The 14,656-nt window shown below is 43.9% G+C and overlaps 1 protein-coding gene across 1 annotated transcript in view; it reads left to right on the plus strand.

The window, feature by feature from the left end:
* Positions 1–14,656, plus strand: part of LOC112220967 (catenin delta-1) — a gene marked incomplete at its 5' end in the record, with an annotated part of 37,331 nt that overhangs the window by 15,164 nt on the left and 7,511 nt on the right. Inside the window, 15 exons of the mRNA XM_024382988.2 lie at positions 8,327–8,395; positions 8,606–8,728; positions 8,833–9,095; positions 9,222–9,518; positions 9,605–9,839; positions 9,974–10,196; positions 10,736–10,928; positions 11,033–11,150; positions 11,250–11,406; positions 12,503–12,520; positions 12,957–13,025; positions 13,095–13,222; positions 13,359–13,509; positions 13,636–13,828; positions 14,424–14,623. Coding sequence (XP_024238756.2) covers positions 8,327–8,395; positions 8,606–8,728; positions 8,833–9,095; positions 9,222–9,518; positions 9,605–9,839; positions 9,974–10,196; positions 10,736–10,928; positions 11,033–11,150; positions 11,250–11,406; positions 12,503–12,520; positions 12,957–13,025; positions 13,095–13,222; positions 13,359–13,509; positions 13,636–13,828; positions 14,424–14,623 — 2,437 coding nt within the window. The remainder of the gene's footprint in view (positions 1–8,326; positions 8,396–8,605; positions 8,729–8,832; positions 9,096–9,221; positions 9,519–9,604; positions 9,840–9,973; positions 10,197–10,735; positions 10,929–11,032; positions 11,151–11,249; positions 11,407–12,502; positions 12,521–12,956; positions 13,026–13,094; positions 13,223–13,358; positions 13,510–13,635; positions 13,829–14,423; positions 14,624–14,656) is intronic.

Genomic DNA, 14,656 nt, shown 5'->3' on the forward strand with positions numbered 1-14,656 from the left:
TATCACAGCCAGCTGTGATTGGAAGTCCCATAGGGAGGCGCACAATTGGCCCATCATCGTCTGGGTTTGGACAGGGTAGGCGTCATTGTAAATAAGTGGACTTTGTAGTTAGCCTACAAAATAAAAGTATGTTATTGACAGTGATGCATATTAATACAAAATTGTAGATTTATGCCGTAATTGAATAGATCATGCTATTCGAGGTTGAGATGTTATATAAAAATCAACCAAAGACAATTTGTTAATTTGACAAATCTGTTGAAGTCGCACTTGATGTATTATACTTTAAAATTGCATTGGGGCGTACTTATTTCACTGTACAGCCTTACCTATGGATTGTTGGTCATTGACATGGGGTATGTCTACTCAGTGACACCCAGAGAAAATTAGCATTGTAGCTCTTAATGCGTGCCTCAAACAACTATGAATTGAGCCACATTTATTGTTTGTTCTTAACTGACTTGCCTAGTTAAATACATGTTTTCTTTTGGAGTCTGATAAGTCTGAGGACATTGGGGCGGAAAAATATATTGGGTATTGAGAAGACTGTTAGCTTATTTTATTGATCTCCAATCCTTAGGTAAAGCTGTACAGTGCAATATGAATGTCAATACACACAACAGGCTGACTGGGGAGGTTATTTCACAGTCGCAGTCCTGCAGTAAGAGCTACAACGCTAATATTTGGTTAAACTCTTCAGTTGTGTTCTGTGTGTGTCACAGTAGACTGATATTAGAGGTCGACCGACTTATGAATTTCCCATGCCGATACCGATTTATTTGAGGACCAAAAAAAGCCGATACCGATATAATCGGATGGTTTTTAAAAATGAATTTATAAAGAAAATATTAAGATTTTAAAATGTATTTGTAATAATGATAATTACAACAATACTGAATGAACACTTATTTTAACTTCATATAATACACCAATAAAATCATTTTAGCCTCAAATAAATAATGAAACATGTGGTTTCAATAATGGTTTAAATACTGTAAAAACAAAGTGTTGGAGAAGAAAGTAAAAGTGCAATATGTGCCATGTACAAAAGCTAACATTTCAGATCCTTGCTCAGAACATGAGAACATATGAAAGCTGGTGGTTCCTTTTAACATGAGTCTTCAATATTCCCAGGTAAGAAGTTTTAGGTTGTAGTTATTATAGGAATCATAGGACAATTTCTCTCAAAACGATTTGTATTTTATAAACCTTTGACTATTGGATGTTCTTATAGGCACTTCAGTATTGCCAGTGTAACAGTATAGCTTCCGTCCCTCTCCTCGCTCCTACCTGGGCTCGAACCAGGAACACATTGACAACAGCCACCCTCGAAGCAGCGTTACCCATGCAGAGCAAGGGGAACAACTACTCCAAGTCTCAGATCGAGTGATGTTTGAAATGCTATTAGCGCGCACCCCGCTAACTAGCTAGCCATTTCACATTGGTTACACCAGCCTAATCTCGGGAGTTGATAGGCTTGAAGTCATGAACAGTGCAATGCATTGCGAAGAGCTGCTAGCAAACGCATGAAATTGCTGTTTGACTGAATGCTTACAAGCCTGCTGGTGCCTACCATCGCTCAGTCAGACTGCTCTATCAAATCATAGACTTTATTATAACATAATAACACACAAATACATTGGTCATTAAAATGGTAGAATCCGGAAACTATCATTTTTGAAAACAAAATGTTTATTATTTTAGTGAAATACAGCACCGTTTCGTATTTTATCTAATGGATGGCATCCCTAAGTCTAAATATTGCTGTTACATTGTACAACCTTCAATGTTATGTCATAATTATGTACAATTCTGGCAAATTAATTACGGCCTTTGTTAGGAATAAATGGACTTCACACAGTTTGCAATGAGCCAGGCGGCCCAAACTGCTGCATATACCCTGACTGCTTACATGGAACGCAAGAGAAGTGACACAATTTGCCTAGTTATAAGAACTTCATGTCAGCAGGCAATATTAACTAAATATGGAGGTTTAAAAATATATACTTGTGTATTGATTTTAAAGAAAGGCATTGATGTTTATGGTTAGGTACATTGGTGCAATGACAGTGCTTTTTTCGCAAATGTGCTTGTTAAATCATCACCCGTTTGTCGAAGTGGGCTGTGATTCAATGAGAAATTAACAGGCACCGCATCGATTATATGCAACGCAGGACACGCTAGATAAACTAGTAATATCATCAACCATGTGTAGTTAACTAGTGATTGTGTTAAGATTGATTTGTTTTTTATAAGATAAGTTTAATGCTAGCTAGCAACTTACCATGGTTTTTTGCTGCCCTTGCGTAACAGGTAGTCAGCCTGCCATGCAGGCTCCTCGTGGAGTGTAATGTAATCAGGTGGTTAGAGCGTTGGACTAGTTAACTGTAAGGTTGCAAGATTGAATCCCCTGAGCTGACAAGGTAAAAATCTGTCGTTCTGCCCCTGAACAAGGCAGTTAACCCACAGTTCCTAGGCCGTCATTGAAAATAAGAATGTATTCTTAACTGACTTACCTAGTTAAATAAAAATCGGCAAATCTGTGTCCAAAAATGCCGATTACCGATTGGTATGAGAACTTGAAATTTGCCCTAATTAATCGTCCATTCCTATCTAATCGGTCGACCTCTAACTGATATCCCATTTCATTGCTTCACATTCCAACCTTGTTTAACATTATCTAGTCTAAATATGGCATGATTCCACCAATTGTAACCTTCTACATCACTTTCAAAGAGGTACTTTTTATTTTTAAGGCTAACCGCAAAGTGCACTATTGTGCCTAATCCTTATAGTGGCTAGCTACTCAACCCGGTCAAGTCGAGCCTCACTAGCCAGGTGACACTAGCTGGCTGTTTATAATGTTAGCTTTGGACAACAGGGTTAAGTAGCTGGCTTGCTATTTATTTTCATGAACTGAAGTTCAATTTCAATAGGCAACAAGTGGCTACCTAGCTAATAGTTACTAACAAGGATTCCTAAATCATTGCTAAGAATAGTGAAAATGACTGCAGTTTCTTCTTTTCAGGCTGGTTGTATTGGCGCTAGCTTTGTACTAAGCTAGCTATCTACCCCAGAAGTTGCGGTCGAACAAATAATGCTTTATTACCAACACGGTATTATAAACGCACAGTTCGTGGCTGGTTTTTGCTTGTTTGCTGACTTTTTTTGTACAGCTTCGACAGTGCTACTGATAGTGTGGCGCTAGGCTTCCATGTGCAAATTCAGAACACACAACATTTTATAATAAAACTGTTATTTGACGTTTCAAATTAAAAGCTTATTTAACGTGTCCGGTCAAAGAACACTTAGTGTTATTGTCAATCTTTTTTGACACACAAAGACCCAAACGGTGTTCCATAGTATGTTGTGAAGCTAATAGCAGTGACGCTATTTCTGTGTAACTACGGTAGGGCAACATCTGAACAATAGCGCACTTTGTAACGTTAGTGTGTACCGATGCTTGACCAATCGCGAAAGCCAACATCACCCACGACAGAGAACAGTTGATTGTCAAGTGCAATGAATGCCATTATCTTGGGGTTGATGGGTTTCACCTTTGAGTTGTCTCACTGTTACTCTTTCAAATGACTGCTAGACTTGTTGACTGCTCGAGCCACACAGCCTGCGGGCTAGGTTAGGAATGCTGTGTTGCACATATAGCACAATTTTACGTGGCGTCATTACGTTATATAGGTACGCACGTCAACTTTGACAACGTGCATGTTCAACTCTACATACTCAAGTGTTTAGCGATCATCTTCCTTCATTCTTAAACTTTTAAATCTGCATTTTCACTCTTTCCTTTGTTTCTCTCTGTCCCCCTCTGCAGTATCTTTTGCCTTATCCACCTTCCTCTTTCTGGGCCTTGTGGTTTGGCAAACTTAATCTACTCTACCCATGAGCCCCTGCAAATAGGGCTCCACCTTTGACCTTGGCTTGACCTCTCACCTCTTCTCCAAAGCCACACCCCTTGGCAAAGGTGTGTATATCTCTGCGTTTTTGCTCTTTCTATTTAGTGTTGCATAGAAATACTGAGAATCCTTTACTTTTTCGATACAAAAAAAGCCTCCTGTTCGTTATTAGAATTTGTTACGTTCGGTACTTCTGTCAAATGTGTTTCATGTGAGTCTGTTTCAGTGCAGCCCCTTTATAGCACGAAGAGGAAAGTACCTGCTCCACGTTACTCATTCATTGCTCGAGCTGTCTGGCCTGCTTTGTTAGCACCCCACGCATGCTGCACTGAAGTTAACACACTTGAATAATGCAACACGAAATGTTCATTACTGTTCGCAATACCACGTCCATACAGGCGAGAATACTTTACAATGCAAGATGATCTTCCAGCTATAATTGTACTAGGCTAACTTTCCCTGCTAGCTTACAGCTGTCGCAAACATCAATTCACTGACCTAGTACTTTGTTTGTGATAATATGCAAACAATAATGCAACATATGCAGCTTTTTAAAACTGATTGTCACCAACAATGTTACTAATTCACTTAGTCTCCCTCCCATCTGGGTTCCACTAGATTCATAGCCAGAGTCATGTTCTCACTCACAAATTACATTACTTTATTATAAAATTGTTTCTTCTATACAAATGTTGTTGATCAGTTGCCAATAAAAATTCCTCTCTAGCCCTGTGAAATCAGCTAAAATAAGTTCAACTCAGTGCATGCACACACTCCTGTTGAATAATATGCAATCAACTATATTGTGAATAGATCTAGGCTACATCTTGATTTACCCAGTTTATCAATAGAGATTTACCATTCAAATTATTACTGTTTGTTTTTACCGAAGTCAAATTGATTATGATTTTATGATTGATTCATAAATGGCTGTCTTTAAACTATTGACTTAACATTTTTCAATTGTGATGATGTTGAACTCAAAATATGCCCGGTGATTGAACAGAGCAGTAGCTGAGTTTCTCTCTGGCTCAAATGCTATTCTGTGACCGGCTCATACATTGTTTTGGAATCGCGTATAGTGATAAACCTGGTTTTGAAGTTCTGTTATTGTGACAACATGCTTACCATTGACAGCTGGTCAAACCTTAGGGATTTCATGAGATGTGAGTTTTCCTGCTCTTTGCTTTAGTGCTTTTCATACTACTATGGAGGGTGTGTGTGTGTGTGTGGGGTTCTCTTTAGTGTGTGTGTGTGTAACATGGCTCTCTCTGTAGAGTGTAGGAAAATGTTTGGGCAGTATCCAGATATCTTCATACCGTCCTTTTCCCATCCCTGAAGTTACGGTATTACTGGCTTAGTACTCAAGGGGGTGCCAAAAAACACTAGGCGTCTATTACAGAATGCTAACAAAATGACCATAAGTAGTAGTGAATTTCCATGGAGGCTACTAGCTAAATATGGTAATGAGTGCAAATTTAAAATAAACTAAAGTGATACATATTACATATACATACACCTTATGTATACATATACCTACACCTTATTAATTATTCCACTTAATTAGATAAGAGCAAGTTAAACTTAGGGGTTGAGTTAACGCCAAACTGTTTTTTTCACACAGGAAAAAGAATGCATAAGAAATATCTTGCTGCGTTTTTGTAAACACTGATCTAAAGTCCTTATTTTAATTTCTGATCGGCATCACTCATTCTGTGCTTCAGTTGCTCTTCTCTACTCTGAGAATTCACCAACCGGCATTCTATCAGCGGAATTTCTGACTGTGTAGCTTCTTTTGTCCGTGTACAGCCAGCCTACTTTTCACCAGTAAAATACCAGATTCATTTTAAGTATGACATTAGAATATAGCCAGCTATATTTCCTATGATAAACATTAGAAATATGGCCATGCATAGTTTTTGCTAAAAAGACCTTTGCTTTTTCATTGTAAGCTCATTTACCTGTGTGGCTGCCAGCCAAATAGTTCCACTTCTGTTGTCCTCTGAAAATGAAGCTATTTTCTGCCGAAAGAAACTATAGTTGCCCATCCCTGATCACTTTATTGAAGCATAACACTGACTTTCAATATAAAATGTGACCCTTGTCAATACACAGCTTGACTCAACAGCTTCCCCTTTTCCCCGTTGTGCTATTTACAAACACATGTGTGACTGTTCTGGGGAACTACAGTAATCTTAATGTACAATGTGACGGATGACATGAAGAAATAAATCTGCTTTATCTCCTAACGAATTGCACAAGTTGACTGCAGGCATTTACTTAAAAACTAGTTACAAATATAAAAATGTATTGAGAAACTTTTAAACTTTTAATTGTTTTGACGGTATTGAAAAATACCCCGGTATACTGCCCAAGCCTAGTAGTGTGTATGGAGCAGTGTGTGTGTGTGCTCTCTCTGTAGAGTGTATGGAACAGTGTGAGAGCGCTGCGGCTCTCCTGGAGTCGGTGAGGGAGCAGGAGGTGCAGTTTGAACAGCTGACCAGAGCGCTGGAGGAGGAGAGGAGGAGAGTGAGCCTGCTCAGCCCCCCGTCCCGCCCCCTCCCCCCCCACACAGGTAACAGCCCAGCCCCCATCCATGTCTCCCCAGGGGAGATTTCCTAGGGCCGTTTCTAGATGCAGGCAAAAAGACCAGGCATCCCTCATCTTTCCTTCTATCCATCCCTCCATCATCCAGTGATTGCTGTTATCACCCTCCATCCATCGCATCCAACCCCATAATCCATCCCTCCGTTCCTCCACTGGCGCCGTGAATTGTGTGGTACCTGTGCGTTGCATTTCAGCCCTTATCCTTTAACACACTACTGTGTGTGTTTACATATCTCTACAGCTTTAACAGGCCATGCATTTTCCATCACGTACCTCTGCATAACGCCGTCACTCACCACCACACTTACTGCACCCCCACACATTCACACAAAACCTTCATACCACCCTTGCATACCTTTTGCAGGCCTCTCATGTAATTACAGCTATTCTCATCTTTGCCCCAGCATGTTGTGGTCAGAACTGCACCTGAAATGCTGCAGTCAGTTCTCATTCATGCAGCCTCATACTACCACTAAGATCATCATTCTAAACGATACACCATATCAACTAAAAGAGGAACAGCTTCAAGAACTCCGAATATGATTATGTCCTATGTTATGTAATCATGTGTTTGTCCACAGCAGTGAAGTCACTATGCTTTATCATGAATTTAGAGCTGTGATGGGATGTGGAGAAGCCTTTTTTAAATGTATTTATTTATTTATTTTATTTTACTGTGTAAACACAGACTGATTGGGAAGGTGAAGTTGTTGCCTTTTAATTTTTTTTATTTTATTTTTTATAAATCATCCTAGCAGGGCTAATTGGTTTAAGGTTGTCCTGTCATTCTCTACCATGCTTAGTCTGTGTGTTAAGCAATGTTTCATGACTGTCACTGGGTGGGTTTTGCCTCTCCCGGTTCAGGTGTCTTTGTTTATCTAATTTAAGTATAATGCCACGTTTGGACAAAAACTTGGTGCTTAACACATTTACTGTTAACTAGTTAACAACTGCTTTAGAATGTGAAGGGAAATATGCATTTCCTCCTGTAACCGTGGATGAACAGGCCTGACCCCTTGAGGACAGAGTAGGCACTACACACAGCCACACAGCTATAGCACAGATGGAACAATGAGGCAGATATTTCATCGGATGTATAAATGTGAAGCATCCTCTTGGTGTTTCCACTCACTACCAAATAAGGTGGTGAGGGGAAGCCCAGTGGCCGGCAGTGGGATGGAGCAAGATGGATTTTGGCCGGCATTTTGCTCATTTTCTTTTGGAACTTGATCTGTTACAGTTGACTAAGTTTGAGTGCACGGGAGAATTGAGTTATTGCACAAGCGCACTTCACAGAGTAGGTGTTGTCCAACAGAAATATGCAAATGCATGCTAGAACGAGCCAATATGATCTCATTAGCTTGTGCTTGGCTCTGCCCAACTCCTTACCCACTGATTAATTTGCTCCCATTGGAAACAACATTGGGGTCTATCTTGGGTTAGTTATAAAATAATAAGTGAGTCTGCACTACAGCCATGGACCCACCTTTTTTTGTCCTCCATCCATCCTTCATTGAAGTGATCTAACGTGAAATGAGTGGTGGAAGAAGCAATGGTTTGGTCATTGATTACCTCAAAGGGAGAAGGAAAGGAAGGATACATTTTCAAAGTATTTGAATGTGGTAGATGACTGAGGTATTGAGAGAACATAGTCTCTTTGGTTGTCATGACTCCAGCAGTGTTCGAGTGGTTGTAGGGAGATGTTGTAGCCTAGACTACAACCCAGTTGGATCCTCTATAATGTCTCTAAAGACACCTGTGGATATGAGTTCTCTTGGTTGACGATTTCTCTCTCTCCTCCTCAGAACGGGCGTCTGGGGGATGCGGACATAGAACGACTGAAACTGAGTGAGGGATACATTAACGGGACACAGGTCTGTGTGTGACGCTCTGTGTGTGACGCTCTGTGTGTGACGCTCTGTGTGTGACGCTCTGTGTGTGACGCTCTGTGTGTGACGCTCTGTGTGTGACGCTCTGTGTGTGACGCTCTGTGTGTGACGCTCTGTGTGTGACGCTCTGTGTGTGACGCTCTGTGTGTGACGCTCTGTGTGTGACGCTCTGTGTGTGACGCTCTGTGTTAACAGTACATGATGGTGGACCCAGCACATGGCTCTCTAGACGAGAGCTACACACCAGAAGGTGATTCCCAGGAAGTACACTCTGCCTTCTCAGACGATGGAACCAATGGACGGCGGGCAGGGAATGCGGTATAAACACACTTTGTACTGTAACTGAAAATAATTTCCTCCATGGATGACAAACATATATCTACAACTTCCTGTCTCATGGTGATGTACTTCCTCTTCTGCAGATGAAGGTGATCACCTCACGTACTGTCCTGCCCTCTGATTCGATGTCCATTGACGGGGGAGTGTCCATCTCGGGCATGGGCGGTTACAGTGCCACTCTGGACCGTTCCTACAGGCAGGGTGGAGGGGGGGACTACCCCACAGCCACGGTCCCCAGGAACTACCACTACGGTCCCGCGGGGGGTTACGACGACTACAGGAGCGCTCCGCCTTCGGAGGCCTACGCTAGCCTGAGCAGAGGCACACGCATGGACGACCGCTACAGGTCAGACCACTGCCACTGTCTTAAAGTTTGTGAAAATGCCGAAGAGCACTGTAAAGAAAGAAAAATGCTAGCATTCTTTTGAAGATTTCCTATCTTTGGTATAATTGATATTCTGTCTCTCTCCAGACCTGCGGATGGGTACAGGACACTTGACTCTGGGTACCGTGCCCCCAGTAGACAGCAGCTGGACCCCTACGCAGCCCAGCCCCAGGTGGGGAGAGGGGTGAGGGGCATGGGAAGTGCCCTGGAGCTGGGGGGCATGCGCTACGCCCACCAGGGCCACTATGGCATGGAGGATGACCAGAGGAGTCTGGGATATGATGATGTGGAGTACAGTATGGCTCCTCCCACCATGCATCCAGGATACGGCACCATGCCACGACTAGGCCCAGGCCCAGGAGGACCGGACAGACGCAGGCTCAGGTAGACACACACCACTCGGATATGTATGTACAACACACACACACACACCAATTAATTCGCATCTGATTTGTCCAATTGTCCCTTAGGAGTTGTGAGGACACTTTGGAAGGGGACATGGGAGGAGTCGACACCTACACCTGGGGCGTCAACATGGAGAGAGGAAGTATGGCGTCATTGGACAGCACCCTGAGGAAGGGTCCGCCCACAACCTGGAGACAGCCGGAGCTCCCTGAGGTCATCGCCATGTTGAACTACAGGCTGGACCCGGTCAAAACCAACGCTGCTGCCTTCCTCCAGCACCTCACCTTCAAGAACGACAAGGTAACACACACACACAAACCTTGTATACCGGCAAACACACTGATTTGTATTGAAATTATGGATATTACAAGTATTAATGTACTGCTATCAGTGTTTTAGGATGGGTTTGGTGTGTGACCATGTTGGTTATGTAGGTGAAATCGGAGGTGCGTCGTTTAAAGGGGATCCCTTCTCTGGTCTCGTTGCTGGACAACCCCAAGAGGGATGTACACCACTCGGCTTGCGGGGCGCTCAAGAACATCTCGTACGGACCAGACCACGACAACAAGATCGCCATCAAGAACTGTGACGGCATCCCCGCCTTAGTCCGGCTACTGAGGAAGGCCAGAGACCAAGACCTCACTGACACCATTACAGGTAAATACTACTGTTCAGTCTCTCCAAGATTTCAAAGGGATTATTTTGTGCTGTATACTTGCAAAAATGCTTGATTTTGCTCCGGCAATTCTGTATGGCAATATGCAATGATGGCAATATGGCAATATGCAATGATTTTTACCAATTTGTCGCGAAAATGCATAGACGGCAAAGTTTGACTTGTGGCTTGATTTGAACCATATGCGGCAATTTTGCGGTGAAGGGTTGAAATTACGAGTACTCTTTGTCTACTGCAGTGATGGCTCCGTTTTTATGTGTTAATATTGAGATTTGACTTTTTATGTGGAAATAGCCCTCGTAATATGCAGGAATTTGATTTGGCCCCAAAATTGTAATCATGGAATTCTGGAGGGACTGACTACTCTGTTACAGTACTAGTTATGGGACAGTAAAACAATACCGTGTAGTATTCCAACTCTATTTCAGCCTTATAACCTCTACTATAATTCCTTATTATTGGTCCCAACCAGAGAACTGAGTCATGAAGATGATGGACGCATCTCCCTCTTCTTCCTCAGGCACATTGTGGAACCTATCGTCTCACGACTCGGTGAAGATGGAGATCGTGGACCACGCGTTACACGCCCTCTCAGATGAGGTGATGGTGCCACACTCTGGCTGGGAGAGAGGGAGTGACGGAGGGGAGGAGAGCCTCAAACCACGCCACCTGGAGTGGGAGACGGCCCTCACCAACACAGCTGGCTGTCTGAGGTACGTGGAGGAAGCGGACAGCAGGAGATGAATGGACAAAGGGAGTATGTATTGGGGATGTTGAACCCTAAACATTGTAACTATATATTTTTTGTTTTGTTCAGAAACGTGAGCTCAGAACGTAGTGAGGCCAGGCGGAAGCTGAGAGAGTGCGCAGGATTGGTGGACTCACTGATGTACATTGTCCAATCACAGATCAACCGCAAAGATGTGGACAACAAGGTGTTTAACCCAACCCATAGCTTCTAATCGATTGCTGATGACTTTTACTTACTGGAGTAATGACCCTTTGAAACCTCCCATCTACCTGTCTCTGTGCAGTTGGTGGAGAACAGCGTTTGTCTGCTGAGGAATCTGTCCTATCAGGTTCACCGAGAGGTTCCCGGCTGCGAGCGCTACCAGGAGGCCGCACCTCTAAACCAGGGCCCCGCCCCCGGCTCCAACAAGGCCGGCTGCTTCGGCTCACGGAAGGGCAAAGGTCAGTGACTGGCCTGTAACCCCAAAAAGGTCGATGTCCCCCCTCTGAAAATCGGTCTTTTCACAAAATCGTCTGTAGTGTCCAAACCCCCACAAGCGTCTTGGGACTCGTCTGAAGTCAGTCGGTACAGAAGATCTGTCAAATTCTGTCTGTAGCGTCCAACAGTTTAAAGGTGAGACTCTCATGAAAATGTTGGTCATTTATCTCTAGGATGCCCACAGGCCTCGAGACTCGTCTGAAGGCCCCCCCCAGTACCACTGATGTCAGTATATATGGAGACTGTTTAATGACAAAAATAAGGGTTTAAATACACTATTTTTCATGGTTCGGGCTAGGCCCCTTCGTTCCAGTGAAGGGAAATCGTAACATTACAGCATACAATATTCTAGACGATTCTGTGCTTCCAACTTTGTGGCTACAGTTTGGGGAAGGCCCTTTCCTGTTTCAGCATGACAATGCCCCGTGCACAAAGCAAGGTCCATACTAAAATGGTTTGTCCATCTGTGTGGAACAACTTGACTGGCCTGCATAGAGCCCTGACCTCAACTCCATCAAACACCTTTGAGATTAATTGGAATGCCGACTGGGAGCCAGGCCTAATCGCCCAACATCGGTGCCCGACCTCACTAATGATCTTGTGGCTGAATGGAAGCAAGACCCCGCAGTAATGTGCCAACATCTAGTGGAAAGCCTTCCAAAAAAAGTAAAGGGGGGACCAACTCCATATCAATGCCCGTGATTTTGGAATGACATGTTCTACGAGCAGGGCTTAAACTCTTATGGGTTAAAGGCCATAGTTCTCTGTGGCTAGAGGTAGAACATTTCCCTTACCTCCAGATCTAGGATCAGATCACCCTCTCCCCATTCCTCACTCATTAAAAGGGGCGTGAGATTTAGACTGACCTTAGATCTGTGGTTAGTGGAAACATAATCCTACTTTGTATGTGATGATTGGGTGCCATGGGCTTGGTTTTGCTCTTGTGGTGCTGATGGGTTTGTGCTTGTTGGTGGCTGGGTTACTATCTCAGTTTTTCACTCTCTCCTTCCCTCCCTCTGTCCTCCACCCATTCTCTTCTTGTGTTCCTGTCCTGTTTAGATGAGTGGTTTTCCAAAGGTAAGATTCTCTTCAGCTGCGTTTATGCAGGTTGCCCGATTCTGATCTTGTTTTTCACTAATTGGTCTTTTAACCAATCAGATCAGCGCTGAAAAATATCTGATGTGATTGGTCAAAAATATCAGAATTGTGCTGCCGTAAACGCAGCCTCCTTGGTGCTCTATTGTACTGTGGCTAAATAAGGGCTTTTCCTAACGCTGGCTGGTCTTAACATTGCCTTCACTGTAAATGGGACGTGACAAATGGAGTGCATGCTGTTCAACTAGTGCATGATACCATGATGTTCTGAGGAGACTGCATCTATTAGAAAGGGCTGAGGTGGAACAGATTCAAATGCGCATCAAATTTATTTTTACATCTACCACAATCAGAATGAGCTCTAGATCATTTTGTCTTCTCCTCATCCCCACTCATCATCCTCTCTCTCTCTCTCCAGGTAAGAAGGATGCGGATGACGGGAGTGTGGACCAGGTTGATATTCCGAAGAGGACAATGCCTGCCAAAGGTAAGTCAAAACACCATACGAAAACACAGTGGACACAGAATCAGTTACTGAAATCCCTCTTCCTACCAGGCTATGAGCTGCTGTTCCAGCCAGAGGTGGTGCGTGTGTACACGTCGCTGCTGAGAGAGAGCCAGAACCCCTCAGTGCTGGAGGCCGCAGCCGGGGCTGTACAGAACCTGTGTGCCGGACGCTGGACTGTGAGTGGACAGCCTTTGACCTCTCACCTTTCCCTGAATCTCCTTGTCTTGCCTATCATTTTCTGATCCATAGCATGACCCCAATGGCGTTGGTCGCAGATTACTCCCTCCCTCTCCCTCCCTCTCTGTCCCTCAGTATGGTCGCTATATCCGGGCCACGGTGCGTCTGGAGAAGGGCCTGCCCATGATGGCAGAGCTGCTGGCTCATGGGAACGACCGTGTGGTCAGAGCCATGTCGGGAGCCCTGAGAAACCTGGCCATCGACAATCGCAACCGCGAGCTGCTCGGTAAGTTGGTGTATCAGATATCGTATGTTATGACAATTTCATGAGGAAATACGTTTTTCATCAGCAGATAAAATATAAATTATTTTCCCAGATACACTAAAGAGTGGATGTATTGCCCTCCCCTAGGTAAGCACGCTGTGCCCCACCTGGTAGCAGACCTGCCGGGTGGCCAGAGCCAGTCGGCACGACCTCTGTCTGAGGAGACGGTGGTGTCTGTACTGAGCACGCTCACTGAGGTGCTGGGCAACAGCCTGGAGGCCGCCAAGACCCTTAGGGCCTCCCAAGGCATCGAGAGACTGGTACTCATCAACAAGGATGGGTGAGAGTGTGTTTGCGTGTGGAACTGAGCTGCTCATGAACATCAAATCAAATTTTATTTGTCACATACACATGGTTAGCAGATGTTAATGCGAGTGTAGCGAAATGCTTGTGCTTCTAGTTCCGACAGTGCAGTAATAACGAACAAGTAATCTAACTAACAATTCCAAAAAAAAAAAACTACTGTCTTATACACAGTGTAAGGGGATAAAGAATATGTACATAAGGATATATGAATGAGTGATGGTACAGAGCAGCATAGGCAAGATACAGTAGATGATATCGAGTACAGTATATACATATGAGATAAGTATGTAAACCAAGTGGCATAGTTAAAGTGGCTAGTGATACATGTATTACATAAGGATGCAGTCGATGATATAGAGTACAGTATCAACGTATGCATATGAGATGAATAATGTAGGGTAAGTAACATTATATAAGGTAGCATTGTTTAAAGTGGCTAGTGATATATTTACATCATTTCCCATCAATTCCCATTGATTCCCACATGTTATATTGTTGCCGTTTGTGACTGATAGGTCAGTGTTCATACATTACATGTCTAACGGAGTGTATGTCTCTCGGTCCTGCAGTAAGCGGTCTGAGCGGGAGGTGCGTGGGGCAGGCCAGGTGTTACAGCTGGTCTGGGGGCACAAGGATCTGCGGCGCCCCCTGGAGAAGGACGGCTGGAAGAAGACCGACTTCATGGTGAACCTCAACCCCCCCACCAACGGCCCCTCTACACGCACCAATGGGACCTACGAGGACACTACCATGCCACTGCTAGACAGAGGTGACTCTTGGAATAGAGTTTTGTATTTGGACC

The sequence above is a fragment of the Oncorhynchus tshawytscha genome, linkage group LG21 (assembly GCF_018296145.1).
Source record: "Oncorhynchus tshawytscha isolate Ot180627B linkage group LG21, Otsh_v2.0, whole genome shotgun sequence".
Taxonomy (NCBI): Eukaryota; Metazoa; Chordata; class Actinopteri; order Salmoniformes; family Salmonidae; genus Oncorhynchus; species Oncorhynchus tshawytscha.